The sequence below is a fragment of the Sciurus carolinensis genome, chromosome 6, assembly GCF_902686445.1.
Source record: "Sciurus carolinensis chromosome 6, mSciCar1.2, whole genome shotgun sequence".
NCBI classification, from domain to species: Eukaryota; Metazoa; Chordata; class Mammalia; order Rodentia; family Sciuridae; genus Sciurus; species Sciurus carolinensis.
In genome coordinates this window covers 37518035-37545782 of record NC_062218.1, presented here as the reverse complement: position 1 = coordinate 37545782, position 27748 = coordinate 37518035, and the positions used below count along the sequence as shown (strand labels likewise).

General features: G+C 35.6%; 2 protein-coding genes and 1 long non-coding RNA gene across 8 annotated transcripts in view; 2 read left to right on the top strand and 1 right to left on the bottom strand.

Annotated features, from left to right (window-relative positions):
• The window catches only part of C6H5orf34 (chromosome 6 C5orf34 homolog), a 24462-nt gene extending 2864 nt beyond the window's left edge, over positions 1-21598 (top strand). The window contains exons 2-13 of one of the 2 annotated variants that reach the window (XM_047556141.1): positions 2212-2439; positions 2597-2686; positions 4835-5481; positions 6959-7057; positions 8201-8324; positions 12702-12793; positions 13655-13724; positions 14554-14724; positions 15617-15711; positions 16915-17013; positions 20383-20423; positions 21190-21598. In XM_047556141.1, the coding sequence (XP_047412097.1) occupies positions 2245-2439; positions 2597-2686; positions 4835-5481; positions 6959-7057; positions 8201-8324; positions 12702-12793; positions 13655-13724; positions 14554-14724; positions 15617-15711; positions 16915-17013; positions 20383-20423; positions 21190-21383 (1917 nt within the window). In that variant the 5' untranslated portion in view covers positions 2212-2244 and the 3' untranslated portion in view covers positions 21384-21598. Of the gene's footprint in view, positions 1-2189; positions 2440-2596; positions 2687-4834; positions 5482-6958; positions 7058-8200; positions 8325-12701; positions 12794-13654; positions 13725-14553; positions 14725-15616; positions 15712-16914; positions 17014-20382; positions 20424-20913; positions 20949-21189 lie in introns of those variants that run through there. The other variant, XM_047556143.1, reaches the window with a different exon arrangement.
• LOC124987150 (uncharacterized) lies at positions 1719-23627 on the bottom strand. Its single transcript, XR_007109145.1, has 3 exons — positions 23242-23627; positions 4810-4913; positions 1719-2380 (listed from the first exon to the last, which is right to left on the bottom strand). It is a non-coding gene; the product is annotated as an uncharacterized LOC124987150 (long non-coding RNA).
• Positions 22734-27748, top strand: part of Tmem267 (transmembrane protein 267) — a 24444-nt gene continuing 19429 nt past the window's right edge. Inside the window, exon 1 of one of the 5 annotated variants that reach the window (XM_047556150.1) lies at positions 22734-23030. The gene's annotated coding sequence lies outside the window, so the exon portion shown is untranslated. The other 4 variants (XM_047556153.1, XM_047556148.1, XM_047556149.1 and 1 more) reach the window with 4 other exon arrangements.

Genomic DNA, 27748 nt, shown 5'->3' with positions numbered 1-27748 from the left:
GTCTGATTTATGGAAAGTTATTTTTCCTATAGGTGAAACTTGATCATTTAGGTAATAGGGATAATATGGTAGGAGAGGGGGGTGGTATTAGAAAGGAATAAAAATGCTTCATAAGATTTATTGAGCTCTTAAGAGGCAACTTTCACAGTGCTGGACACTGTCATGTGTATTTTCTCATTTAATCCTCATAATGCTGTTACTACCCCATTTTACAAATGAGACAATCTGGGGCTATTAGCTAGTAAATGGCAGAGTATGAATGAAACCCATTTCTTTAATTCCCCTTCCATCACACCTGTATGGAGAACACAGTGAAGATAGTCATTTTCAAGGTAAGAAATCAAATTCAGGAAACAAGGATAAATCTAAGACACTAGGAGTTTAATTAACTTATTCAGTAGTGACATGGAATTACTTTTTTAATTCCAGGCTAGGGACAAGCATCCAGGTAGTTGGATTTCTTTTTCAGTGGTTTAGGCCTAATAGTTTCTTGTGGCTCACCTTCGCCTTCTCATGTACTATAGATGATTTGCTGCATTCTTTTTTTTTTTTTTTTTTTTTTTTTGCGGTGCTAGGGATTGAACCCAGGGCCTTGTGCTTGCAAGGCAGGCACTCTACCACCTGAGCTATCTCCCCAGCCCTGCATTCTTTTTTTAAAATTATTTTTGTTCTAATTAGTTACATGACAGTAGAATGCATTTATGCATTTTAATAAATCCTAAATGGAGTATAATATCTCTTTTCTGATTGTACATGTTGTAGAATCACATGGGTCATGTGGTATATATGTACATGAGGTAATAACGTCTGTTTCACTCTACTATCCTTCCTACCCTTCCCACCCCTTCTCCTCCCTTCACTCTCCTCTACCTAATATAAAGTAACTCTATTCTTCCCTAGCGCCCCCCCCCCACCTTATTGTGAATTAGCATCTGCATATCAGAGAAAACATTGGCCTTTGGTTTTTTGGGTTTGGTTTATTTCACTTAGCATGATATTCTCCAACTCCAGCCATTTACCAGCAAGTGCCATAATTCCAAAGCTAAGTAATATTCCATTGTGCATGTATGTGTGTGTGTGTGTGTATATATATACACACCACATTTTCTATATTCATTCATTTTCTTTACCCATTTATCCTACATGTTAAAGGACACCTAGGTTGGTTCCATAGTTAGCTATTATGAGTTGAGCTGCTATAAACATTGATGTGGTTGCGTCACTGTAATATGTTGATTTTTAACTCCTTTAGGTATAAACCGAGGAGTGGGTCAAATGGTGGTTCCATTCTAAATTTTCTTAGGAATCTCCATAGTGCTTTCTCTAATGGTTGTACCAATTTGCATTCCCACCAGCAATATCTGAGTGTACCTTTTTCCCCACATCCTTGCCAACATTTATTGTTGCTTATATTCTTGATAATTGCCAGTCTGATTGGAAGATGAAATGAAAAGCTTCCATGATAAACAAAAGTTAAAGGAATTCACTATTAGAAAGCCTGCACTGCAGAATATTCTCAACAAAATATTCCATGAGGATAAAGTGAAAAACAAAAACAACAACAACAAAAAAAGTGAAAACCAGCAAAAGGAGGAACTACACTAAGGGAATAGTCAAGCAAAGGAGAAACTAAATCAAATTAAAAACCAGAAATAAACCAAAATGACTAGGAATACAAATCATACCTCAGTAATAACCTTGAATGTTAACAACCTAAATGCATCAGTCAAAAGACATAGACTGGCAGATTGGATTAAAAAACAAGACCCAACAGACTGAGGTTGAAAGGATGGGAAAAACATATCACTCATATGGATTGCGTTAACAAGTAGGGATTTGCTGCATTCTTATCCCAATAGTGTAATTTGCTTGTTATTTAAAATGATATCCTGAGCATATAATTTATAACAATTAAATCTCAGGAAAAGTAAATCTACAAAAAATGATAAAGACAATTTTAACATTTGTGAGCTATCTTCGCAAATGTTCTATGTTAAGAGTGAATTCCTAGGAGCTAATCAAGGCATTTTGTTAATGATATTAATTTTATATCATTGAAGTATTTGTAGAAAAATCACTTTCCTTCCAGCAAAAGTAAATGCAGTGGCAGTGTGTTTTTCTTATATTCTTAGAAAATGTGTCTATTTACTTTGGTAGAACTTTTGTACATTAAGAGAACTGTCTATGCTATTGTGGTTTCATTTCCTTCAGTCTCACCTTGAAAGGACTTCTTATCGTGTTGGAATGGCAGCGGAAGTGCAGATGGTACTTTATGAAGATGATTCAGTGCAGGTCCAATATGTTGATGGTTCCAAATTGCAACTTTCTCCCTGTGGCTCTGAATTTTTATTTGAAAAGTCACCTCCTGTTTCAGCACACCCTTTAGAACAACCAGAAAGAATTCGTCAAAGGACACACTTCGTTATTAGCACTTACCGAGTAAGTAATGTCACAAAAACTACACTTTTTAATACTAAATATTGTTGAAGTGGGCTAGAATATGAAAAGTAATTAGTATTCTGATTACTGTCACTGTAAACTTATTTTCAAATTGTTTTACATTTTTAAAGATTAAATCTGATATTTCTTTTTTTAGGAGCAACTACAGCGAGCCCTAGATTTTCGAAACTCTTCAGCTACTTGCCTTTTTTTATCTGAAAGCATCATACCTTCTGAAAGAAAAAAGGTAATTTTTCTTAAAATTTCATTTTTAGGTCTGGGATTGTGGCTCAACAGCACTTGCCTAGCATGTGTGAGGCACTGGGTTTGAGTCTCAGCACCACATATAAATAAATGAATAAAATAAAGGTCTATCAACATCTACAAAAATATTTTTTAAAAACCCTCATTTAAATAAATAAATATTTGAGAATATGTAATTAGAAACTGGTAGTTTAATGTTTTGTCTTTTTTTTTCCCCAGGTCACTTGGGAATAAAAACAAGTTATAGAATACAAAAGGGCTAAATTACATAGTTCATTTCCCTGACAATTTCTTCATAGTCAAAAGGATTATAACTTTTCAGATTGGGGAGTTTATCATTGTAAGAAATCTCAAAATTAAGAAATTACATGAGCATTTTCAGTAATATTTATTAATGTGTAGTAGGAATATGTAATTACATGTATAAAAATTTTATTCTTTTGCTTATATTTGAGTTTGCACTTTGAAGAATAATAGTAATAATAGCCATCATTTATTAAAGCTTTACTATATATGCCAAGAACTAGGAATAATATTAGAAATATTTAATTGCACCTGTATGGCATGGGTACCTGCTGATCAGAACAGGTATATTGACTAGATATCAGTCCCTTTTTATAGGCAAGGAAAATAGTCTCAGAGAATTTACCTAATTTGTTGGGAGGTATTTTCTAAGTGGCAGAGTCAGGATTTGACCCTATTTTAACTCTGAAGACTGTATATTTTTCTTATTCTTTCGTTAATTTTTTTTTTTTTTTTTGAACTGGGAATTGAACTCAGAGCCTCAGGTATGATAGGCATAAGCAAGGGCTCTACCACTGACCCATATCCCCAGACTATCTTTTAACTTTCTGCTACCTGTTTGTGCTGTCATGATGCTTTTCTTCCTACTGAATAATTCTGTTATTTTATAATGTCGCAAAGGAGTGATAAAAAGTCGTGAGCTTTAACTTAGTCTGGAGGGTTTTTTTTTTCCATTGTCTTTTTTTCAGTGCTGGGGATGGAACCAAGCTTCATGCATGCTAGGCAAGCACTCTACCACTAAGTTACATTCTCATTGTGTCTTTTGAGTAATTTTATTCATTGAAATTGTGTAGCTTGCCACTAGTTCTGCAATAGAATAATTAGATAGTCTAATTCCAAAAGAAAAAACTATTCCTGACCATTCTTACAAACCAGGTTTGCCATAAAATATATACGCCTTTACTTTAGCATTATGACATAGATAGCACTGTAAATTCAAGAGAATTTCTTGACAGTAGTTTTCCTAAAATTAAGTTTTTTATAAATGGAAACTGAAACATTAAATTAAACATTTAATTAAGACGGTTATGCGACACCTACTGTTTTTATATCTTAGATGAAAAAACACATAGGCGCTGTTACTTGTTAAGGGTCTCTTATTTGTCAGGATCAATTTACCTTTGAGTAGTTAAATTTTTAAAAATTACTCTTCAAGCCATTGGGAATTTATTTTAGTTTATGATATGCCAGGTACCATTTGGCAGGTACTTTATACATGTTATTTTATTTTTTAGTCCATGCAATATGATAACCTTCTAAGACAACATTTCCCAAAAGCTATTCAGTAATTCCAGTACCATTTATTAAGTAATTCTGTCTTATCCCTTTTGTTTTGAAAAGCATATATTATTACTTGTAACAATTTAAGATATGTTAGAGTCTGTTTTTGTATTTTCTGAATTGTTCTGGAAGTCACTTTTGTGCAGGTTCCATACCAGTTAAGCTCTGATTGCTTTTATTGTAATATATCACAGTGTAGGTCCTTCCTCATTTATATTCTTTTTCAGAGTATTGGGGTGGGAGGTTTCCCAGTCTACTTAATTTCATTGTACATTTTAAACCTAAATATGTTTAACACTAAATATAATCAAGGTTCTTTCTTTTTCTTCTTTTCTCTCATTTTGTGTGTATTTTACACCTCTTTCTCTAAAAGAGAGAATATTAACTATCACATTCTCTAGAAAATTATATATAGGCTCTCCATTTTTCAGTAAAAATACAAACAAGCAATAAGAGCTTTCTCACACAGTATTTAAATATCAAAAGTATTGAAAAATATGACTGTTAACAGAAATTACTCACCGTGTCCTTTCTTTTCTTAATGCAGTGCATCTTCATTGACATCTCAGAAGTCAGGTGGCCCAGTCTTGATCCAGATGATAGCACCATATGTATGGAGAGTGGCACTGTGAAGATAACATCTTTAGATGGTCATGCGTATCTTTGCCTTCCCAAATCTCAGCATGAATTTACAGTGCATTTTTTGTGTAAAGTTAGCCAGAAGCCAGAGTCATCTATAGTATTTTCAGAAAAAAATAATCAAGCCCCTAAAGATGGACTAGTTGAAAAAACCAGCAAAATCTGTACATATGAGGGCTTATCAGGACAAAGACTGAAGAATAAAGAAAATGAACTTTATTGCCAGGTCTTAAAATCCAAAGAAACTTTAGGGAAGACAAATTGTGTAAATGGAAGTGAAGGGAGCGGGGAGCTGCCTTTTCCTGGTGCAAATCACACATGTGTATACACATGGGTAAAACAGTGCTGGTCTGTGACTTCCTGTCCAAAGGAATGGAGATACCCTTTGTCTTTAGCACTTCATTTTCACAATAAAGTTAGCAACATGTCTAAAACTGATGTAGATATCATCACGAGTAGAATTTTAACTTCTGATGTTTCAGAGGAAAGAAGAAAAGAGGTTTCTGTTCTTCCCAGGACCCTGTTACTTAGCTGTTCTGCCCCACACCTGCACAGGTAATGAAAGAATGGTTTATTGGTCGTAAAGCTTTTATGAGAACTGGTCTTTACATAAGCATAATTTTCTTCCTAAATTACCTGACAGTACTTATATGGAAAGTTAATTTAATTGACACAAATCTTTGCTTTTAACAGATAGTAAATAATTTTCTTAGCAAAGGTGTTACTTCTGTTTCTTACTCTGTGTCCATGCATTGAATGTTTTGGGGAGGCTAACTCTGTAGTACTGGATACTTTGGTAAGCGCAGTGACTGTAGAGATGACTAAGACCCGGGCATTGCTTTTTATCAACACAGAGTTTAGTGAGTGTCACCATACCCTAAAGGGATTAATTAAGTGTGGTAAGTGATGGGACAGGAATCTGCCCAGGGTTCTTTGGGTAAGCTAATACCAACAGCTTATATGCCACACACTGTTGTACCTTACTTAATTGATCCTCATAGTAATCCATGAGGTAGGTACTATTACCATCCCCTTTTTATAGAGGAACTTGAGACCAAGAAATGTTAAATAACTTGAGCAAAATCACACAGAAAGTATTTGTAGAACTGAAATATGATCCCAGGTAGTCTATAAGTACTCATTTGTTATTTAAAACAAAATAAGGGAATGACAATTATGATTATCTTGTTAAAATTGGAAAATCCAGGATTTTGTTTCAGAAGAAATTTTATGCTTCTAAATTAAGTTTTTCAATTACGTACCACTGGCTTTAGGTAGAAAGCCATTATTCTTTTCCTTAAACATTATCCTTAACCTTCATAGGTCTTCTGTGGTCCAGTCTCTTCCTGTATCTGTAATCCTCAACTCTCTCACTACTCTTACCCATTTTCTGTACTCTCGCTAAACTGAACTTTTGCAATCTCTAGAATGTTCACTCAAAGCTCTCTTTTTTACCACTATACTTGTTCTTTGCTTTGTCAGGAGCACTCTCCCTCAACTGACTGACTTGGGCTTATTTCCATATCTCAGCCTAAACCTCACTTCTTTAAGGTATTTTTCCCAATGACCTTAGATAAGCTAGGTTCTTGATAAGCCCATAGCATTCAATACTTCCCCTTTATACTCAACAATTACTATATAACATTCCTGCCTGGGTGAATTCTCCACTGAGGGCAGGAACCATATCTGCTTTTTTGGGTTCTTAGGTCCTAAGAGCACAATGTCTGTACCACCATAAATATTTCAGGAAATAGTTGTTTGAATCCAGTCTAAATTTTAAAGATTAGTAAAGCTGTTGATTTATGTAATTGTGCTGAGATGCAATAGTTAGACAATTGAAAATACTGAAAAAATAAATGGAAAAATAAGATTTGTTTTTATACTTCATTAATATACTTTCATATTTTATTTTACTTTGATCTAATGATTTAAGCAAGAAATAAATGTTGTTACAGTGGCACTATTTTCCTGACTTTTAAGACAATTATTTGGAGCAACCAGAATTAAATAACCTATATTTTATCCTCCACAGGTGGAATTTTTGTGATTCACTTGCACAGAGAGAGTCTGGTGAAGAATATTCCTATCCTGAATTAGTGAAAGTGGTTTGGTATAAGGGTGTCACATATAGGTAAAGAACCTGTGTTGGAGTTAGAGCTGTTTACATTGTCACAGAGGGGTGGGACTGTCCTTGCAGACAGAGTTGCAAAAAGGACACAGTTTTGCTGGGCAGACTTTGTTCCTGTGTTTCATCTTGCATTTTTATAGGTCTCAGAACTTGTTTTATTGGTGCATATGGGTCTTGCGACCCCCTCACATTAATCATATTTATAAGATGTTTGCAGTAATTTCAAAGCCATTGAGGAATCAATTTTGCTAGTGAATATCATATTCATATCAGTTATTTAGAATACTCCTTCTAAGCATCAGAAGACCTAATTGTCTGAATTAACCACATCACAAGGTTACCTATTGAGCTTGGAATTAGAGAAGACAATAGCAAATGGAAGATTCAAAGCCAGTACTCATTGAGTAGTTGCTCTCTGCCAGCACTAGTCCTTGATATCCTACCCAATGGAGGGTACCTCTCTGATGACTACGGTATCATGCTATTGGCCAGATGGAAAGTTTGACTTCTATGAATAATGTTAGAAGAGCACAGGTAAACTTTTTTTGTGTGTGTGAGCATGGGCTCTCCATTTCCTGCATAAATATCCACCCCCTCTGACAATATAGTTTTCATATATATTCCAATAAAATTAACTTGACTTCAGTTTTTATATAGTATATGACCAATACCTTGATTGTTTGTGGCTGCTCTGGGTATAATTGGTCACCTATAAGGGACAGCTTCCTGTACAGACGGTTTATTTCAACCATCAGGTATTGGTTATACTAGTTATTTTATTAAAGTTTATTTTCAGGTCCTGGAAGTGTTGAATTGAACTTCTATCCAGTAGACATAGCTTGGTGACTGTTTATGTACAAGCCCCAATGATTGGCATTGGAGATGCCATGAGGATGAGACAAGATACTGAATTCCAAAAGCTCTGAGTTTAGTTGTTGAAGTAATAAATACATAAACAACTTCTGTCTTTCTATGTATCTTTTGCAAAAAAGTTGACTTATCTGCTCAGGTTCATAATATGAAATGATCCACTTCTCCATATAAGCAAAAAAGTATTTCTTTGCTTGGGCCCTTTTTTGATGACTGCCTTCATAGATGTTTTAATCTCAATTAGAAAAAAAATTAATTATTATTTCTTTTCCTTAGGCTTACTCATAAAAATGTGAACTCAATAGAGATATATCCTGGAGATGGATCTGTTTTCAAATCTGAGGGAGCCTATTTTGGGAACTATTTTACATATTACCCTAGACTAGAAGGATCATTAGAGGTAAGCAAGCTATGAGAGAGTTTTGTTATAAATCAGAATATATATAGGAAAATTGTTTTTATATAATATTGCTTCCAACTCTTTAGTCTGGAGAATTAATATCAGCATTGGCACCAGGTTAGTGAAAAGGCGTCTGGACAAACCATTCTGGTCGTGGGAACTCACACAAGAGATTTTATTAGGCAGATGAACAGTGTCTGCCCTGAAGAGAGAGAGAGAGAGACAGAGACAGAGACAGAGACTGTATAATTGTTTTAAGCACCTCTTTTTTTTGGTACCAGGGATTGAGCCCAGGGGTGCTTAACTACCAAGCCACATCCCCAGCCCTTTTTTATATTTTATTAAGAGACAGGGCCTCACTACGTTGCTAAGACTGGGTTTGAACTTACGATCCTCATGCCTAAGTCTCCCACGTTGCTGTGATTATAGGCATGTACCAGGGAACCCAGCTTTAAGTACCTCAATTCATCTTTATGTACAACTAGATGGTTGAATAATATTGTTCTGTTTTTGAAAACACTGAAACATAACATATTTACCTGATCATACAATAATAATGTGGATATATGTTAATGAGTTTTAAGTTGTTTCTTGATAATCAGACAGGTGATGTCCACCCTATTATAGTAATTACCATAATATCACACTATTTTGTTTTGTAGGCAGGAAGAGAATAAAATGCTTTCCCTTTCCATTTACAGAGTGGAGTATTTAATAAAATTATCTGAGTCAGTAGGGAGTTTTTTTTAAACTATGGAAAAAATTTCAAACATACAAAAGTAGAGATATATACTGTATATCTCTTTGCAGTGCTGGGGATATAGGTCTGTTGGTAGAGTGCTTGCCTCACAAGCACAAGGCCCTGGGTTCAAATACCCAGCACTGCAAAAAAAAAAAAAAAAAAAAAAAAAAAGTAGAGAAACAAATTAAATGAATTCTTCAGTTTCCATTATCTAACTTGTTCATCCGTACTTCCCCCTACCTATTCCATTCCTGATTTCATTTTTAAGTAGATCCCAAATAATCATTTCATGTATAAATGTTTCAGTATATATTAGAGCAGATCATCTACAGAGGTCTGTTTCTAGGAGAGTGTTCATTCAGGCAATAAACATCAATAGAACACTTACCCTTTGATAGGCACACTGGTAAGCACCAGGAGTTAGGAAGATGAAAGAGTTTTTGCCCTCAACAGTTCATAATCTAGTAGTCAATCAGAGAGGCAAATAAGGAAAAAAGATGAAAGTGTGACCAGTAATGCAAATGTATATGTAAGTGTGTGTGTGTGTGTGTGTGTGTGTGTGTGGTGCACAATCAAGTTAACAGGCAAATAGGGTGAGTAAACATAGTCACACTGCTGATTGCTATTAGCGGGTGTGCAGTATTGCAAGATAAATGTAGTACATCTTCATGGAGCTTCAGTTTTACTCAAAGCTGTCGGGAGAATGATTTTTTTCTTTTTGTTTACTAAGGCAAATATTTCATAGCGTTCTTTAGAAGCATGAGATAAAAACACCCAATTTCCAAACAGGTTTTTTATTTGTGGATTACTTTGGGCTTTATTCTCAGACCTCTGTGTAACACATCCATTCTTCTCTATCTGCTTTGATGAAAAGCTTTAAAAACAATTGACTCTCTTTGGGGGATAAAATTGTTTTGCTTCTTGCTTTAACTCATACTCCAAAATAAATTCCAGGTAAATTAAAAAGAGTAAATGTAAGACAGCAAACTTTATAATTGATAGAAGAAAATATAGAAGATAACATTTATAAACTTTGGGTATGAGAAGTCTTAAGGTATAAAATACAGAAAAACAGTATAAAAAAATTGACAAGATTTTCAAATTTTTGTTAATTTTTAAATATGCAAAATTCTGGCAAAAGCAAAAAACCCCAAACCAAAGCCCCGAATAGAAAAATGAGGGAAGTTTAAGAATGGTTTATGCCTTAGAAAAGGCAATATATATGAAAATCCCATATTTGAAAGCATGTTTAGTCTTACTACTTACATCACAGGAATACAAATTATAATAATGATATGCCATTTTTCACTTATCAAATTGTCTAAAACAAAATTGGTAGTATTCACTGCCAGAAAGGCTGTGACAAAAGGGTGCTGCTCAGTGTTGGTTGGAGTAGAAATTGACAACTTAATAACATCAAGTAAAATTGACCAGAAATTCTGTTTTAAAAAGTCTGTATAGCCTGGCCATCATTGTAGTTAGTAAGAGGCAGACCTGCAATCTGAATCCAGATCTGTCTGACTTAGAAACCCATCTTCTTTCCCTGATAATAAAGGATATGAGCTACATATACTCTCTTGTGGTTCAAATAAGATTTCTATTGCTAATTAGCCCTCAGCCTCAGTTTTCTCATCTAGAAACCAGGTATTAATAATTTTTATTTCAGAATTGAGGAATAAATGAGCTCCATACATGTTAACTATTGCTACCATGATTATTTATTGTGACATAGCTTTGAGCCCTGTTGGGATTACCTAAAAAGAAATCAGGAAGTCAAAAGAAAAGCCTTGAGACAAGCCCTAGGAAACACTAGAAGGTCTGAGAAAGAGGAAATGCAGAAGAATAACAAATTATTCTTTCTTTTAATTTTAAGAACCTGAAGGGCTAGGCATGTGGCTCAGTGGAGAGTTCTTGCCTCCCATTCATGATGCCCTGGGTTCAATCCCCAGTGCCACAAAACAAACAAACAAACAAACCCTTGTAATAATATTGTCTTCTACTGTAGCAGTAGGTCTTCCATTAATAAATATAACAAAGTGATATATTCATTCAGTTAAAATATTGTTAGAACCTATGTAGCCTTTTCTCTTCAGGTAAAAGAGTGGCTTATGTGATAAATTTTCTGCTAATGTGTAGAAAAATTAGTTTTGTTACTATATTAGTCTATAGCCAAGATTTAAATTGGACAGTCAGTTATAGGCTATTGTAATATAACTTTTGATAGTAGGTGTCCCCCAAAAGCTTATGTGTGAGATAATGTAAGAACATCAGAGGTGAACCGATTAGATTATGAGACCCTTAACCCAAACAGTGAATTAATCTCCTGATGGGGATTAACTGAGTTGTAACTGAGGCAGGTAGGGTTTGGCTGGAGGAGGTGGGTATTGGGTGTTGACCTTTGGAGTATACATTTTGTATCTGGCAAGTGGAGTCTCTCTCTGCTTCATGATCATCGTATTAGCCACTTCCCTCTACCACACTCTTCCACAAGATGTTCAACCTCACCTTGAGCCCAGAGGAATGGAGCCCAGCCTTCTATGGATTGATATCTTTGAAACAGTGAGGCCCAAAATAAACTATGTTTTTAAAAAAAAAAAAAAAAAAAAAAAACTGACTAAAAAGAGTGGATATGCGGGGGCTGGGGTTGTGGCTCAGTGGTGGAATGCTCACCTAGAACACGTGAGGTTCTGGGTTCCATCCTCAGCATCACATAAAAAATAATAAAATGAGGGTATTATGTCCACTACAACTAAATTTTTTTTTTAAAGTGAATATGTGAAATTCAATACTTTAAAAAAACTGGACTTTAAAAAAATTGGACAATGGAAAAGCATCATAAAAAACCTTTGAAATATGGGCTTTAGACTATTAAAATAACTGCTACCTTAATACTATATAAATATATTTTTCATAGAAAAAGGTAATAAGGGCAAAATAATATTACTATTATTGATACTGGGGGTTGAGCCCAAGGGTGCTTAACCACTGAGCCACATCCCTGCAGGAAGCCATCCATGACTAGCAAATAAAATCAGGTTTGGTAAGTATCAGACATGGAAATCTGGCTCCCAGAAACTGGCAGTCACTGAGCGATTGTTCCAGGTTGCCTGGAGTATGTGGTTTCAGTGCAGTAGCTCACCACCCTCTAGAGCAAAATGGCTTGCTTGCTTAACTCCACCCCTTCCTGTTTCTCATGGAAGAAGCGCCTACTGTTCTCCCTTTGATCTGTACTGCTATACATAAACCAAGAGTGAGCTCCGTTTCTTGTTAGAGCCAGATCTTAGCATGGTTCAATCTGTCATGCCCCTTGATTCAAAAGATAATTGTATCCTGTGGTTTCTCTATTAAATAAGTTTCTTAGTGATTAATTTACAGCCAGCTCATCCCTCTGACAGAAACCCTTTCCCTCATCCACATTGGATGTGTGGCAAGACATCCCCAGCCCTTTTGTATATTTTATTTAGAGACAGTTCAATGAGTTGCTTAAGGGCCTGACTAAGTTGCTGAGACTGGCTTTGAACTTGTGATCCTTCTGCCTCAGCCTCCTGAGCCACTGGGATTATGGATGTGTGCCATCACACCCAGCTGGCAAAATATATTATCAATGAGATTTTTCATTTTAAATTAATTTTCAGAGAGAAGAGAAAATTTACTCAGTAAATAACCTTCCTCCAGATAGACCAGGAAGTCCATTCTCTGTATGTTCTCTGATTAAGCAGGCAGTCAGGTAAGTTCTTCATATTCTGCTGAACCAAGTGCTGAACATCTGTAAACCTTGGATATACTTCCCTGTGGTTAAAGATAAGATTAATAATTGGCAGGTAAAAGTATATGTGTTAACTTTTCTCGTAATTTATAAAATGAGGTAATCTATATCATTACAAGACTACTTCTGGCTTTTAAATTATGGAGAGACATTCATAGATGGTGAGCCAAGTGCTTAAAGGAAATAAGTACCTTTACTCTAGGTCAGTGTGGCATCATTATTATTCCTTCAAATCAAGTTGGGGTTTTTATGACACCCTTGAAAAATTTCCTAGTTCCTTATTATCTTCAAATTAATAAAGATTTATGAGAGCATATTATAGGTAAAGTACATTTATTTTTAACATTCTCTTAATTTGTGGCAACCAAAATAATGAAAATGAATTATTGAATTAAATAATTTATTTTTATAAATTTATGTCTATAAACAATTTTCAAAATAGATTTAAAGGAGCAGAATTTGTAATTTGATTTCCCAGAAATTAGTTGACTCCCTTACCCACCATTTTTAGATTATGCTTAACCTTTCAGGCCTGTGAATCTATCGCCTCTTTAAAAAGGAACACCTTTTAATTCTGTCTGTGGAATCATTTTATTGATAAAAATTGAAGGAATAGCCTTAACTAGGCAAGATTAGCACAGAGGAAAACAACAGTAGTTATTTTCTAGGGAATTAAAGGTTTCTAGAAGAAAAGAATTTACAACCATTCAGTGGAAATGATTTATTGACCATCTAAAATGTTATATGGCATTGTGGATGGGTTACTAAAATGGGAAGATATCATTATTTGCAAATGTTTAAGGAGTTTTCTCATGTTCACAGAATTCTTCAACATTGTGCCAAGACGAGACTTTCTTTAAGCCATAACTATCGCATATGCTGCTGGAAAATGGTATGTTAAAAAAGCAAGATTTAAAAAATTGTTTTATTATTTGCATCCATACTTCTGAGTTCAAACTGCTTTCATCTAAGCTATGTGAGAAATTCTTTGTAACATTAATATTGGTTTATTCAGAAAAATACTCCCCTAACAGACAAACACTGAAAAATCAGGCTTTTATTTATTTGTGTGGATGGGGTGAGGTTGGGGGAGGTGCTGGGGATTGAACCCAGGGCCTTGAATATGATAAGCATGCACTCTACCTCTGAGCCACACCCCAAGCCCACTTTGTTTTTGCTGTTAATGGAGGGGAAGGGACTGGGAATTTATTGTATTTGAAGGATGTAAAAACATAATCAGTAGAAATCATGGTATTACATTTATCGTAACTGCAAAAGTAAATTCTTTAATTCTGATTTGAAGGAAGTGATTCTCAGACTTTTTTTTTTTTTTTTTTTTGTGGTGCTGGGGATTGAACCCAGGGCCTTGTGCGTGTGACGCAAGCACTCTACCAACTGAGCTATATCCCCAGCCCCAGACGTTTATTTCTTTATCCATGCTTATTGAATTATAAACCTATGTGTTACCATACTTCTTAATTTTTGTCTATTTTTTATGTAAAGTAGAGGAGAACAGTAACTTTACAATGATTAAACCTAATCTACTTGTAAAATAAGACTATTTGAGGTATCCACTTCTGGAAAAGTTAAAACATACTTAAGAAATTCTGCAGTTTTAAACTTCTGAATCAGAATGTGAAATTGCCTTAGAGTTCATTACTATTTAAATCTTGTTAATGAATAACTTTAATTTCCTGCTTTTTAAATTTACTTGGTTTTAGAAACCTGGGATAAACGATAGGAATATACTGCCTTTGCTTTTGAAAGAATCCGTCATACCCAGTGTGGGAAGATTTCTTGCCTACTCTGATGACAAAGTACATGCTACCTTTGTAGATGGCATTACTGTAACCCTAAATTGGAATTTCAGCTTTTCTACCAAAAAAAGACAGGTGAGTATCCTTCAGACTGAAATCTACATGTTTTTTTGTTTTGTTTTTGTTTTTGAATCGGGGATTGACCAGAGGTGCTTTACCACTGAGCCATATCCCCAGTCCTCTTTATTTTTCATTTTGAGACGGGATTTCACTAAGTTGTTTAGGGCCTCACTACATTGCTAAGGCTGGCCTCAAATGTGTGATCCTCCAGCCTCAGCCTCCCCAGTCACTGGGGTCACAGGCACGTGCCACCATGCCTAGTTGAAATCTACTTTTTTATGTAAAGATTTTTGAAGCACTTTTAACTGATATAAAAATTGAACATATTTATGGAATACCATGTGATGTTTTGATGCATGTATTTATTGTAAATGTTCAAATCAGGATAAACATCTCCTTAGACATTTATTATTTCTTTGTGATGAAAACATTCAAAATTCTATCTTTCTGTCTTCTGTTTTCTTTTGAAATATACATTATCCTTAGCTGTAATTTCTTAACTATAGTTTGAAAGATAATTTTTATTGGTTGTTTATCCATGGAATATAAAACAAAGAAAATAAAATATCACATCTCAAATTATTGTTTAGGTATAAAATCTGTCAAGAGATTTTACTGATTTCATTGAATTCCTTAACAAGTCAGAACAGTGTGACAAAATTAGTCATTTTTACAAAGATAAACTCATTATAGCACGAGGGATTAGTATTTTTATTCTCTCTAATAATTATGTGAGTGGTGACTAAATAATACCCATAGCCATGTAATGTTTAAATTGTGAAAATAAATTTTTAATGATTACTCTACTTATTTTTCTTAAACTAATAATGAAGTTAGGAGAGGTTGCTTATGTTTTTGTTTTCAGTTTTAGAGTGATAACATTTTCCTTTCCTCCTTGCTTTTTAAGGTGAATCAAGGGCTCAAGTTAGGTTGGTGTAAGTTAACTTTTCCCGATGGACAAGATGAGTTAATTGAAATTGAACACCCTGGACCATATGAAAGGTACTGAAAAGCAGTTTTAAAAATTATTTTTAGGGGCTGGGATTGTGGCTCAGTGGTAGAGCACATGCCTAGCAGGTGTGAGGCACTGGGTTTGATTCTCAATACTGCATACAAATAAATAAATAAAGGTTCATCAACAACTAATTTAAAAAATTATTTTCAGGCTGGGGATGCAGTTCAGTGGTAAAGGACTTGCCTAGCACTCTGAGACCCTGGGTTTGATTACCATCACTGAAAAAAAATTTTTTCATGTTTTAAGTGGCAGAAAAGAAGCATATAACATTATTTAAATGTTCTATATACATTTTTAGTTTCTCCATGTGGATAATGTGAATGAAGTAATTCCATCAGGTTTCAGTGTTCAGCTCTGCTGACGTTTAGAATAACTGACTAAATCAGTTCAGCTTTAATTCACTTCCTTGTATTCAAGTTATTGTTTTAAAAATGATATGTGTAACAGGTATAACTGACTTGCTATGGTGATTGCACTGTGGTCAGCTGTGCTAACCAATTCTGATCCCCTAACCAATATGAAATAAGGTTTGCAATCATAATTAGCAAAATATGTATGTGTCTATAAAGTAAAATTTAGATTAGCTGATGATTATTCTTAAAATTGGGAAGATTCCTGAAATCGTTTTTATGAATATACTCTTTGGGTTTTTATGATTTGTTATTAGTTATAGTAATTCTACTTATGGTAATCTTGACATTTTAGTGATTTTACTTGAGAATGTTCAAGAAGTGTTGCTTTTTTTACCTATTAGACTTTATCAAACACAATATTTGTACATTGTTACAACTGTGTGTGTTTACATATGTGTTTATTTTTTCTAGTTTAAATTTTGTAAGCAAAATGCTCACATAGTCTTATGTGTAGATACATTTTTGTGATAAAACTTAAGGAAACTCATTTTACTTTGAAAATTTAAACATTTAAATTTGAGTTTTAAATGAAATTCAAGTATTACCTTCATTTTGACTTAAATGTTATCTTTATTATGTGAATAAATCATTTTATTTTTGATGAATAATGGAAAAAACTTGCCTTTTCTGTGTAGTGAGGAAGATTTAGAAAATGAGTAAATTTTTTCTTTGTCCTTTTTTCCAAACTGTTTTAATGATTTTTTTCATTTTTTGTATACTTGTGTAGAATATATAAAAGTTCATTTTCAAGTATTTCTTTTAATATGTGCACTCTAGTTATGTAACAAAAGTAACATCATGGTGCAGAAGACTGACTCAGACTAGTCCAAGAGAGATGCAAACACATCCTTCAGCTTCTATTCCTGAAGAAAATTGGTATTTATATTTCTTTTAATCTGTCTAGAAGAGCCAACTAATATTTAGAAATTAAAGTATCGAATAGTAATCCCTGAAACTGTTTTCCCAAGAAAACTATTAGTTTTAAATATATTTAACTCCTATAATGCTTTTGATAGCTTAAGCTTGAAAATTGTTTCAAATCAGATATCTGATTTATCACATTTAATCATATTTTATCTGAGGGACAAAAACTTTGCATTGAAAATTTCAAAATGAATGGCTTTTATCATGATAAATTCAAAACTCAATGGAAAATATAAAGGGGATCAGTATTAATGGAAATAAAATGTTGACTAACATAAGCTTTCAGCACAGTTTGATTTTTAAACAATTTATCATATTAATTACCTGCCCCAAATTAATTAGCAAATAACAAATCAAGTATTTCAGTTCCTTCTGTGTGCCTTTCAGTTTGCAGAGGACTGGGACTGGGCTCTAAAAGAATATTTAGGGAAAATAAGATAATGTAGGGAGAAAGCAAGAGCAGAGGCAAAAAGAATCTTTTGGCCTGTGGAGATAGTGAGAAGATAGTTTTTGTGGAGCAGATGCTCTCTGCTAGGGTATAGGAAGGGTTTTTATGTATCTTGTAGAAAATAGAGTTCAAATTTGAAGGCAGTACAAGGCCTAAAATAGAAAATGGCAGGAAGAAGTCATTCAGCAGATTCATATCAGTTAGGGTATAATCTGAATGTACCAGGAAAGGATACCAGAAACAATTTAGGAGCCTAAGTTACTTCTTGGAACAAATCAAATCAAATCAGTAGGTGCTACTTGAAAATCTCAAGTATGTAAGGATCTGCCTTTCCAGATTCATCCTTCAACTAATGCTGAAAAGTTGCTTGAATAGGTAATGAAAACAGTTTAGAAGAAAGGGAAATTGTCCATGGCTATAAAAGGGATCACTTCACAACTGGCATTTGTAAAATGCAGACCTCTTATATAAAAACTGAAAGAGAATAGCTGTCAAGAAATACTATAAAGTGAAAATGCACATTGTTTATAGAAGCTATGGGTAGAAAAAAGGAAGCAGCAGCAGAGAGACAAGCTAAAGGAATTGAGGAGTGCTCCATCCCCTTGCAAAGGATAAGACATTTCCATTGTGATTTGTCTTCTCATAGTTGAAGGAAGAAGAGACTGTAAAATGATACTAAATCATATTTCAGTTTTTTCTCATTCACCATTATTAGCTTATCAGTTCAACATTTTAATATGGATGTTAGTAAAAAAAAAAAAAAAAAGAGTACAGAAGCTATTTCATAAGAAGTTGGTTCATCATGTGAGCAACAGAATTAAAGGTTGTATGGTTGCTTATTCCCAGGGAAAAAAAAATTGTATTATGCAAAAGGTGTTTTGCAATGATGAAGAATTGTTGGGATCTTTAGCCCCCTTGCTCTTCTCGACCAGACACAAGGGAAGGGAGCACTCCCCAACAAGGCCAGACCGGGAAAGGTAGGGCCGACTGACTGCCCGCAGGATCGCGGAAGTGTTGTTAACCAATCCCTGACAGTGGTCCGATTTATCATCATTAACTTTTGAAACTGCCTTTGAGGCCTTGATCTTGCTCACCCGCCAGGAAGTAAGGAGTCAGCCTGAGTTAGCTAATATGTCATCAGTTCCAACAAAGAATCAGCAGGCTTTGGAGTAAGTCATATCTAAGTTCTTTTCCACAGGTGCTTAAAATGATCAAAGATCTTTCTCATTTACTATCCATAACTAGAGTACAAGCAAGAGAAAAGATTGCAAACTGGCAAGAAGGTGCATATGACCCATTGTAGTAAAGTCAATAAAGCCACATTTACTGTGAAAAAAAACTTTTTTCTCTTTGGCACTGGGAATTGAGAGGTACTTTACTACTGAGCCACATCACTAGTTCTTTTTGTTTTTTATTTTGAGACAGAGTCTTGTTAAACTGCTGAGGATCACATGCTCAAACATGTGATCCTCCTGCCTCAGCCTCCTGAGTCACTGGATGTTATGGTTTAAATTAGGTTTCCCCCAAAGCTCCTGTATGAGACAATGAAAGAAAATTGAGAGGTAAAATAATTGGGTCACAAGAGTATTAACCTAATCAGTTCATTAATCCCCAGACAGGGATTGATTGGTGACTGGAGGCACACTGAAGGGCGTGACTGGAGGAGGTGGGTCATTAGGGGTGTGCCTTTGGGGAATGTATTTTGAGAGCTGAGCTTAATCCCTGTCTCTTACTGGTGGCCATATCCTGACTTGCTTTTCTCTACCACATCCTTCTGCTGTGATGTTCTGTCTCACCTAGAGTACTGAGGAATGGAGCTGGCTCTCTAGGAAACCATGAGCCCCAAAATAAACTATACTCCTCCAATTGTTCTTGTCAGGTCTTTTGGTAACAGCAGTGAAAAAGCTGACTAAAACACTGGGATTACAGGCATGTGCCTGTGCACCCAGCTACAAAAGCCTTTTCCAGTAACTTGAATAAAGACGTATTTTTGGACTAATGTCCTCATTAATTTTTTATAGAAATAGTCAAGTTTGTAGTTGTATGTCACTGCTCATAGATCATTCTAGCTTGATAGGATAAATGAACACACATGTAAGGGGTTCTGATAGTTTTATACATTCAAACCTATATCTCATACCAACTGTCCCATTTTCTCTTTTTCAAATGGTAAGAGCTAATGTTTTTATGTTAAGCCTTTGTGCTTAAGAAATGAGACGAGTAGATAGTCTATACCCGAAGAAATTTTTTTTTTTTTAAAGTTGTTTTAATGTCTAATTCAACTATGTAAAAACTTGGACCTCCCAAACCATCTAATTTTAAGAGTTGCATATAAACGAGGCCTTTCTAAAATTAATCAGCAATCCAGCCAGGCACGGTGGCACACACTTGTAATCCCAGCAGCTTGGGAGGCTGAGGTAGGAGGATTGGGAGTTCAAAGCCTGCCTCAGCAAAAGTGAGGTGCTAAGCAACTCAATGAGACCCTGTCTCTAAATAAAATGCAAAATAGGGCTGGGATGTGGCTCAGTGGTGGAGTGCCCCTGCGTTCAATCCCTGGTACAAAAAAAAAAAAAAAAAAAAATTAATCAGAAAACCAACAAAGTACAGAAAAATTTAAAAAGATCTTTTCTTCTGAGAGACAATCTAGGTAGGAAGATAAGAAAGTACACATATAATTCCAGTGACTCTGGAGACTGAGGCAGAAGGATAGAAAGGTCAAAGCCAGCCTTAGCACTTTAGCAAGACCCTAAGCAACTTAGTGAGACCCTGTCTCAAAACTAAAAATAAAAAGGGGCTGTGTTCCTGGGGTTCAATACCCTGGTACAAAAAAAAAAAAAATTAGCATAAACTTACTTTTTTTTTTCCTTGCACAGGTCTGTTGCTTCTGAACTTGAAAAAATACAGAAGTTTAACTGTATCCTTTAAAAAAAATGTACTGTCCTGCATAATTAATCCCCTTCAATTCGAGGCTTAATTCACTATTGTACTTTATGAATATTAATCCATACTTAATATATTGCAGAACTTTACTGAATCAGCAAATATATAAGATGTTTTCTTGTCTGTGGAAGGTACATCATGTTAACACTTCTCTTTATTTTAAACTGAACAAGGAACAGTGAACTAAGGTAAAGGTGTCGTTTGGGAAGTTTTTCACTTGCATTATTCTAAATTATTAAAATTATTAAATACCTACTTCTGACTTCTTTTATGAAAACTTCATGAAATCTTTCATTCTTACCCCACTTATTTAAACTTGTTTTCTCTTATGAAAACAAGAGAAATAATAAAGTAGTTCTGGAACAGAGGACAAATCTATTTTTACTTAGAAAAAATAAAGACACTACACAGATTGCTTATAATCCTATCATTGCTACTCTTGTTCCATTTTTATAACACTTAAGAACATCAAGAAATGTTACTGAGATTTTCATTCATTTCCTCCTTATCACCAAGCCTCAATCCAAACAAACAGGTAAATATTCCCCTGCCTTAATAGTTTCCTCATCTGTAAAGGGTTGAACTCTAATTTCTGAAGACCCTACTTTATTATGAATCCAAGAAATCTTACTTGCAATTTAGAAATAAGTATTTTGATATGAAAGCCAGTCTTTCTAAAAATAAAAACATTTATATAATTTTAAAAATGTGGGGAAAAGCTCCTTAATTAAGTAACTCAGTGCTATTGGAAAATAGTGGTGTCCTAAACTTGTTTTCTAACAAGAAAAATGAACAGTCTTCTGATTATTCTAAATCAAGATCTTCAGAAATCGTGTTAGAAGAAGTTAATGAAAAGAGAGTATCAGTAGCATTGAAAAAAACTTCTGAAATTCTTCAGGATATTGACTGTCTTTTATCAAACTCTAAAAAGTGAAAAATGGAATTATTATTAAATCTCAAGAGGATGTTGTTTCAAATGACTGGTACAAAATTATTAGTAAGCCAAAAAAATTGCATGTGTTATTTCTACATGACTGTGAGAATTGACAATTAACTTCGGTTTATTTTGCCTAACTTGCAAAATTTTAAAATATATATGATAAGTTTTATTAATAAAGAACAATTTTGAGCTCTTTCATGTCAGATTTATGAAAACTTTGTAAAATTTTTTTTTTGCTGTTTTTATCATGTGGCATATTTAATATTACTCTTCAATTTTATTTTTTTTGCATTCAGTCATTGCAATTCTGTCTCTCTACTCCAAAAGAACTATGAAAAGATAACTACATCGAAACAAAACAAAAAAATCAACCTAGGCAATATTGCAAGCTAAGGATCAAGTAGCCAAGACTATTTTATTTAAACTGCTTCATGAACCAGATAATTGTTTCTTTTGAACATATGAAAAGATTTATGCTGCAAACTGTGTGGAATTAACAGAAATGTCCTCACCAAAAGTGCTACTTATGATAGCCTTGTCTATGAAAGAACAAAAACACACATCTGAAAAGAATGTAAGATTATACTGCAGACAACCAGAAATGTTCTGATTTTCTATTATAAAAGATCATGCTCTTCACTAACAGGTTAAGAAGCAACAAAGAAAAAAGGTAAACAATGAAAAGAATGTACTAGATCCGTAGTGATTGTGTCAGTGAGTTGAATGAACATAACGTTCTCTTTTTAGCTCCTCATTCTGGACTTTTACACATTTCAGTTATCAGCAAAAATATCTTCAGAGAGGCCTCCGAAACTACCTGACTGGTTAACTTCTCCAACTCTAATAATCGCCCCGTTTACTTCTGAGACACACGTACCACAGTCTGCCCAGCTTGTTTGCTTCCTTATGGCCAAAATCCTCCAGTAGAATATCCTCCGTAAAATCATTCTGTACCCTTGTTACTACAGTGTCTGGCATACAGAGCACTCAGCATATGTTGTATCAGTGTCTTTGGGTAGTAATTAATTAGGAAAAAAAAATTCTGTTCTGCTTTGGTTCACAGGCTATCTATGTTATGCCTCAGCTCCAGAAGCCCAAAATATACTATGAAACTACTGAATTCAGACAGAAAGTTTGTCCTTAACGTGACTAAAAGCACTCAAATTTAGACTGGCAAGCAATCAAAGTTCTGTAACTGAGAAACTGAGATTCTGTGGGGCTGGTGCTTTCTAAAGTAGATGTTTCCTTGAAGAAGACAGTACCCCAAACTGCGAGGCAGGCAGATGGGATGCACCTGGCCGCAGTTCCTGTAAACAAACTAGTGAGTCCAGTTAGTTTCAAGCGGCCCTGTATGCAGTTGCTTTTTTGTCTTCTGAACATTTTGGTAGTCGTGCTTAAGTGTTCTAGCCACGTCGCTGTGCAAAAGTCTGGCTTCCAACATCTACCAGCGCAGTAGCAAAGAATTATCGAGGAATCCCCAAGGGGGCGGTAAAGCGCTACTGAGGAGCGTCAGGTCTGAGCAGCCGTGGGTTCCCTTCCTCTCGTGAAAAACTCCACGCCAGCCCAGAAGGATCCACTGAAAGGAGCTGGAAGTATCGCTAAAACTTCAAGACCCACACCGGTTGGTGCGCCCCGCATTAGGTGAGGTCACTCTTTGGTCCCCAACTTCCCAGCCTCCATTTGGGTGCGTCGTGGGGAGATTAGCGGTTAAGTCTATGACTTGGCGCCACCTAAGCCGAGAAAGGAATCCTCACGTTCAACAGAAGGAAACCAACAAGGCACTTAACACCCGCTGCCCCGTCGTTCAAAGGTCTCCTTTGTGGAGGTTTGGTGGAGAGTTAAAGGAACCCACCTGCTCAAACGTAGTACATCGCTTCTCGCAGCTCCGAGTGAGGTCGGTTTCCCGGCGTCCTCTGGGCGGACGTTGAGACTGGTGACGCTCTGGCCCGCACCTGGCGTCTCGATGGTACCGAGCCGGGGGCGGGGCCGCTGCTGGCGCAGCTGGGAGCACTCAGGGTGGGTATGGCTAAGCTGCTGCTGGGGGACCGGATGGATGCGCGAAATTGCGCACTGAGGGAAGCCGGAGGCGGCGCCCGCCTGATGCTGAATCCTGGAAGGTCCGGTTGAAGGGGCGGGGAGGGCAGGCACTAGGGATCCCGGAGCAAGCTGAGTGTTTCTGACCGCGGGCCGGCGCTGTTTGGTGGTCCAGGGGTCTGCGCGGAGTCCCAACTCTTCCCTCCGGCTGCCGGCGCCCTCTGAATCCCGTAGATACCCAACCTCTCCGTGACTGCGCTCCTGGAGTTCGCCTGGCCTTGGGCAGGGTGAGAGGGTCTTGCAGAAAGAGCCCCCTACCGTCCTTAACAGGTAGAAGAGACCTTCGCGCCCATGGTTATTGGAGAGTTCTTTGATGTGTTGATATGGTCTCTTCCAACAAACACTAGGACTTCCTGTCCCATTTTTTAAATTGACATTCTAAAAATCATTGCATCACATTAACCTCAGAAAAGAATGACTGGGAATTTGCTGAACATGTTGAAATTAAGAACTGTTTTATTCGTAGCGATCATAGAAACTAAAAATTGTATGTGCAGAGATCTCATGGCTATAAAAAGTTTCAGTGAAAGTGAGCAATATTTGTGTTTTCTCCCCTTGCCAGTTATGTGCATTAGATTTGGCACCTGCTTTTGGTGTTTTAGCATTAAAGAAATGAAATATACTAAGTTTCACAACAACTGCAGTTCCATGAAGAGGACTTACTTGTAAAGCATAATAAAGGAAGTTTTTGGATTTTGGACCTCTTTTACCTTTTATAAATTTGTAATATTGGTGGGATGCAGGAAGATTGAATCAGAAGATGAGGTTTACTTTAGAAATTTGTTCTTACTTGTTTGGGCAGAAATAATGTTTAAGAAACAAGTAGCAAATAAAACTAGACCAACTAATTATATGTTTGCAGAGTTAAGGAGATGGGAGTTACTCCTCTGTCCTTTGAAGGCCCAGTAATTAATGGCATTTGCTATAATGGGACTGTTGTTGGCCATTGGAGAAAGTGCCTTCTACAAGTCAGAGAAAATTTTGTGGTTTGGGTGTCTGACTATTGTGGTGGAGAGGTCATCCTAAATATCTTTATAGACAGAGAATTCTTTGGGGATGTAGATCAGTGGTAGAGTGCTTGCCTGCTAGGCTTAAGGCCCTGGGTTCAATCTCCAGCACCACGACACACACCTTGTTGCAGAGACCTGGAAGGAATTCTGATAAACTAAGGATTGCTTACTTGGTCACCTCTTGTATTAGTATAATGAAACATTTGTTAAACATTGGAAGCACATCAGATTATATGCATGACAAGTTTAAAAGAAAATTATAATTATTGTTCTTCAGGAACACTCCCAACAAAAGTGAAGGAGTAAAATAAACATAAAACTTAGAAGTTTAGGAAGTTCAGAAGTCCTTTTTTTTTTTTTTTTTTTTTGTAATGAGAGGAGTAGGAAGTGGAAAAGAAAGAAAAAGGATTAAGAAAAATGAGTACACTTAGTATCTATATTAGTTTATTTTTCTTTGCTATAACAATCCTTCAGGTAGCTAACTTTATAATAAAGAGGTTTATTTAACTTACAGTTTTGGAGGTTCAAGAATTTGATGTCTGTATCTCCTCAGTTCTAGTGAGAGCCCTCTTGGCTGCATCTAGTCCTGGCAGATGCAGCACATGCAGGAGCAAGCAATCAGGAAGCCAGAGAACTGGGTGGAGCCAACTGAGGTTTTTATAACAACCCTTTCAGGAGAACTACCAAAGGTTCTACAAGAACTAATTTAATGCCTTTCAAGAGCTGGGCCTGCAGACACCCAAGGATCTCCCACTAAGTCCCATCTCTTAAAGATCCAACCACCTCCTAATATCCTCACTTTGGAGACCAAGTCTCCCAACGTATTAGCCTTTGGGGAACATTTAACCATGTCCAGACCATAGCAATGTTCTAATCAGAAACAATAAATAGAGGAATTATAGTGATTACATTTAGCTTTCTCATATTTAGAATTTAACTAGAGATGTTAAATATCTGCATCAAGAGTTGGAGTGGAATAGTTGCCAGAAATGTGTGTTCCTGGAACAACAGTCCTATCTTAAAAACAGACTGTTCTAGGGACAGCACCTCACTATTCTAGATATCTAGTGCTACAAAATAAATTCCAACAAAACATACAGACTTTAAACTGTTAACAATTATCTCATTCATTCTATGGGTCAGGACTTCAAAAGAGGGTTAGTTGGTAGATTCTGGCCCGGGGTCTCCTGAAGTTGTAGTCCTGTTGTTGGTAGGGACTGCAAACCTCTGAAGGCTTGACAGGCTAAGGGATCTGCTTCCAAGGTCACTCAGGAGCTTCTTATTCCCCCTCTCTTCAAGCAATCTGTTTGAATCTTTTCAGTTATAAAATACATCTTTTACTGCACTATTATGTGTATATATTCCTATTCATGAACTTTGATACAGTTATTTGTAATCAGTAAGTTTTCCTTTTTCCCATTACTTTAAATTTGGATCATTTAAATATTTGAAGTAATCTTTTGGTTTTTCACTTTACTTTTGACAATTGTTAGCTTTCCAGTCCTTTTAGAATCTGGACTTATGAAAAATGCAGGGTAACAATTCAATATTGTGCTCATAAAAATAGTTTCATGATTCAAAAGAAGATGTAATACAGTGGATTATAGTGACATCATGAATTTGTAGTTAAATAGATACTTACCTTTTATTTTTGTCAGTCTTCTGGGGTGAGATTTGAAAACAAATTTGCCATTAAATGTATTAATAAACATAGCTTGGGTGGTAGCAGAGCTTTTGCGTTAGGCCTTTGGGTGTCCTGTGCCCAGCCTACGTTCTCATACTCACCTACCTGTGTGGCCTTCTTTCTCCTTAGGGTTAACTTATAGACCACAGTTTACTGAAAGGGACTATTCCTGCAGTTGCTGTGCCTGTCTGGCTTGGCCATTAATTCAAAGTTTCTGTGTCCTGGTTTCTATCCAGCTAAGTGAATGAACAGTGGCATTTTTGGTTCAAGGGGATATTTTTATAAACTTTATATGCTCTAAATTTTAAACACATTAATTTCTTTATCCACTGAAGTATCAAATGTTTATTTTCTAAAATAGAGACAATGATTAATCATAATTTTTGGCATCATACATCCTGAGGTTTATAGAAGGGATTCACCATCTTGTAATGGAGGTATCTTTTGTATTTTGTTCATATGTCTTAGTTGAAAGTACCTAGAAATCCTTGTTTCTTCATCTAGAAAGAATCTATAGAATATAACCCAATCTTAGTGCTTTAGAAAACATTTTTCATTGTTGCAAATAACTAAGAATTTAAGGATTGTTGTAGACTCCATTATCTTTAACAGAATAGTTTTTCTCTGCAAAGTATTGTTCCCATAAGGAACCTAAGTTTATTTCATGCAAAAATATATAAATCTTAGTACAGATTTTTTCCTTTTTTTTTTTTTTTTTTTTTTGGTACAGGGGATTGAACCCAGGGGCACTTAACCACTGAACCACATCCTCAGCCCTTTTTAATATTTTATTTGGAGACAGGGTCCTGCTGAGTTGCCTAGGGCCTTGCTAAGTTGCTGATGCTGAATTTGAACTTGTGATCCTCCTGGGTCAGCCTCCCCAGCTGCTGGGATTATAGATGTGGGCCACTGCTCTTGGCAGTACAGACTTTGTATGTATCAACTAATATACAACAGTGAACAAGTTTTTATGTTGTACAATAAATTTGACTTAGGAGATTGTACATAGTTTTATTAGGCTAATGGTTATATATTTTACTGTTTTTATTAATATATATTTACAGTGTCATAAATATGTTTCAATTTTTTATATTTTTAAGAGGCTTTCTGGCTTTAAGTTTTAAAAATAGCTTTACTAGTTTTGTGGTTATAGTAGTAAGACATTGAAAGTCTTTAGAAAATTTTTAAAAAGACAAAAATTTAATGATCACATTTGTGATCCCACCACTGAGAAACAAACCAGATGAACAACATTTGGATTTTAATACATCTATGTGCTATAGTTTGGTTCAGGAATGTTTCTAAAAGCCCATGTATTAAAGACTTGTTTGCCAGCCTGTACACCTGTTGAGAGGTGGTAAGGACCTTTAGGAAGTGGGACCTGGTAGAAGGAAGTTAGGTCACCTTTGAAGGTGATACTGGGTCCCTGGCCTCATCCTCCTCTCTTTTTGCTTACTGACTACCAGGAGGTAAAGCAGCCTCCTCCACTGTGTACTCCCACCACAGTGTGCTTTGCTGCCAGGGCCAAATGACTGTGGACTGAAGCCACGAGCCAAAATAAACTTTTACTT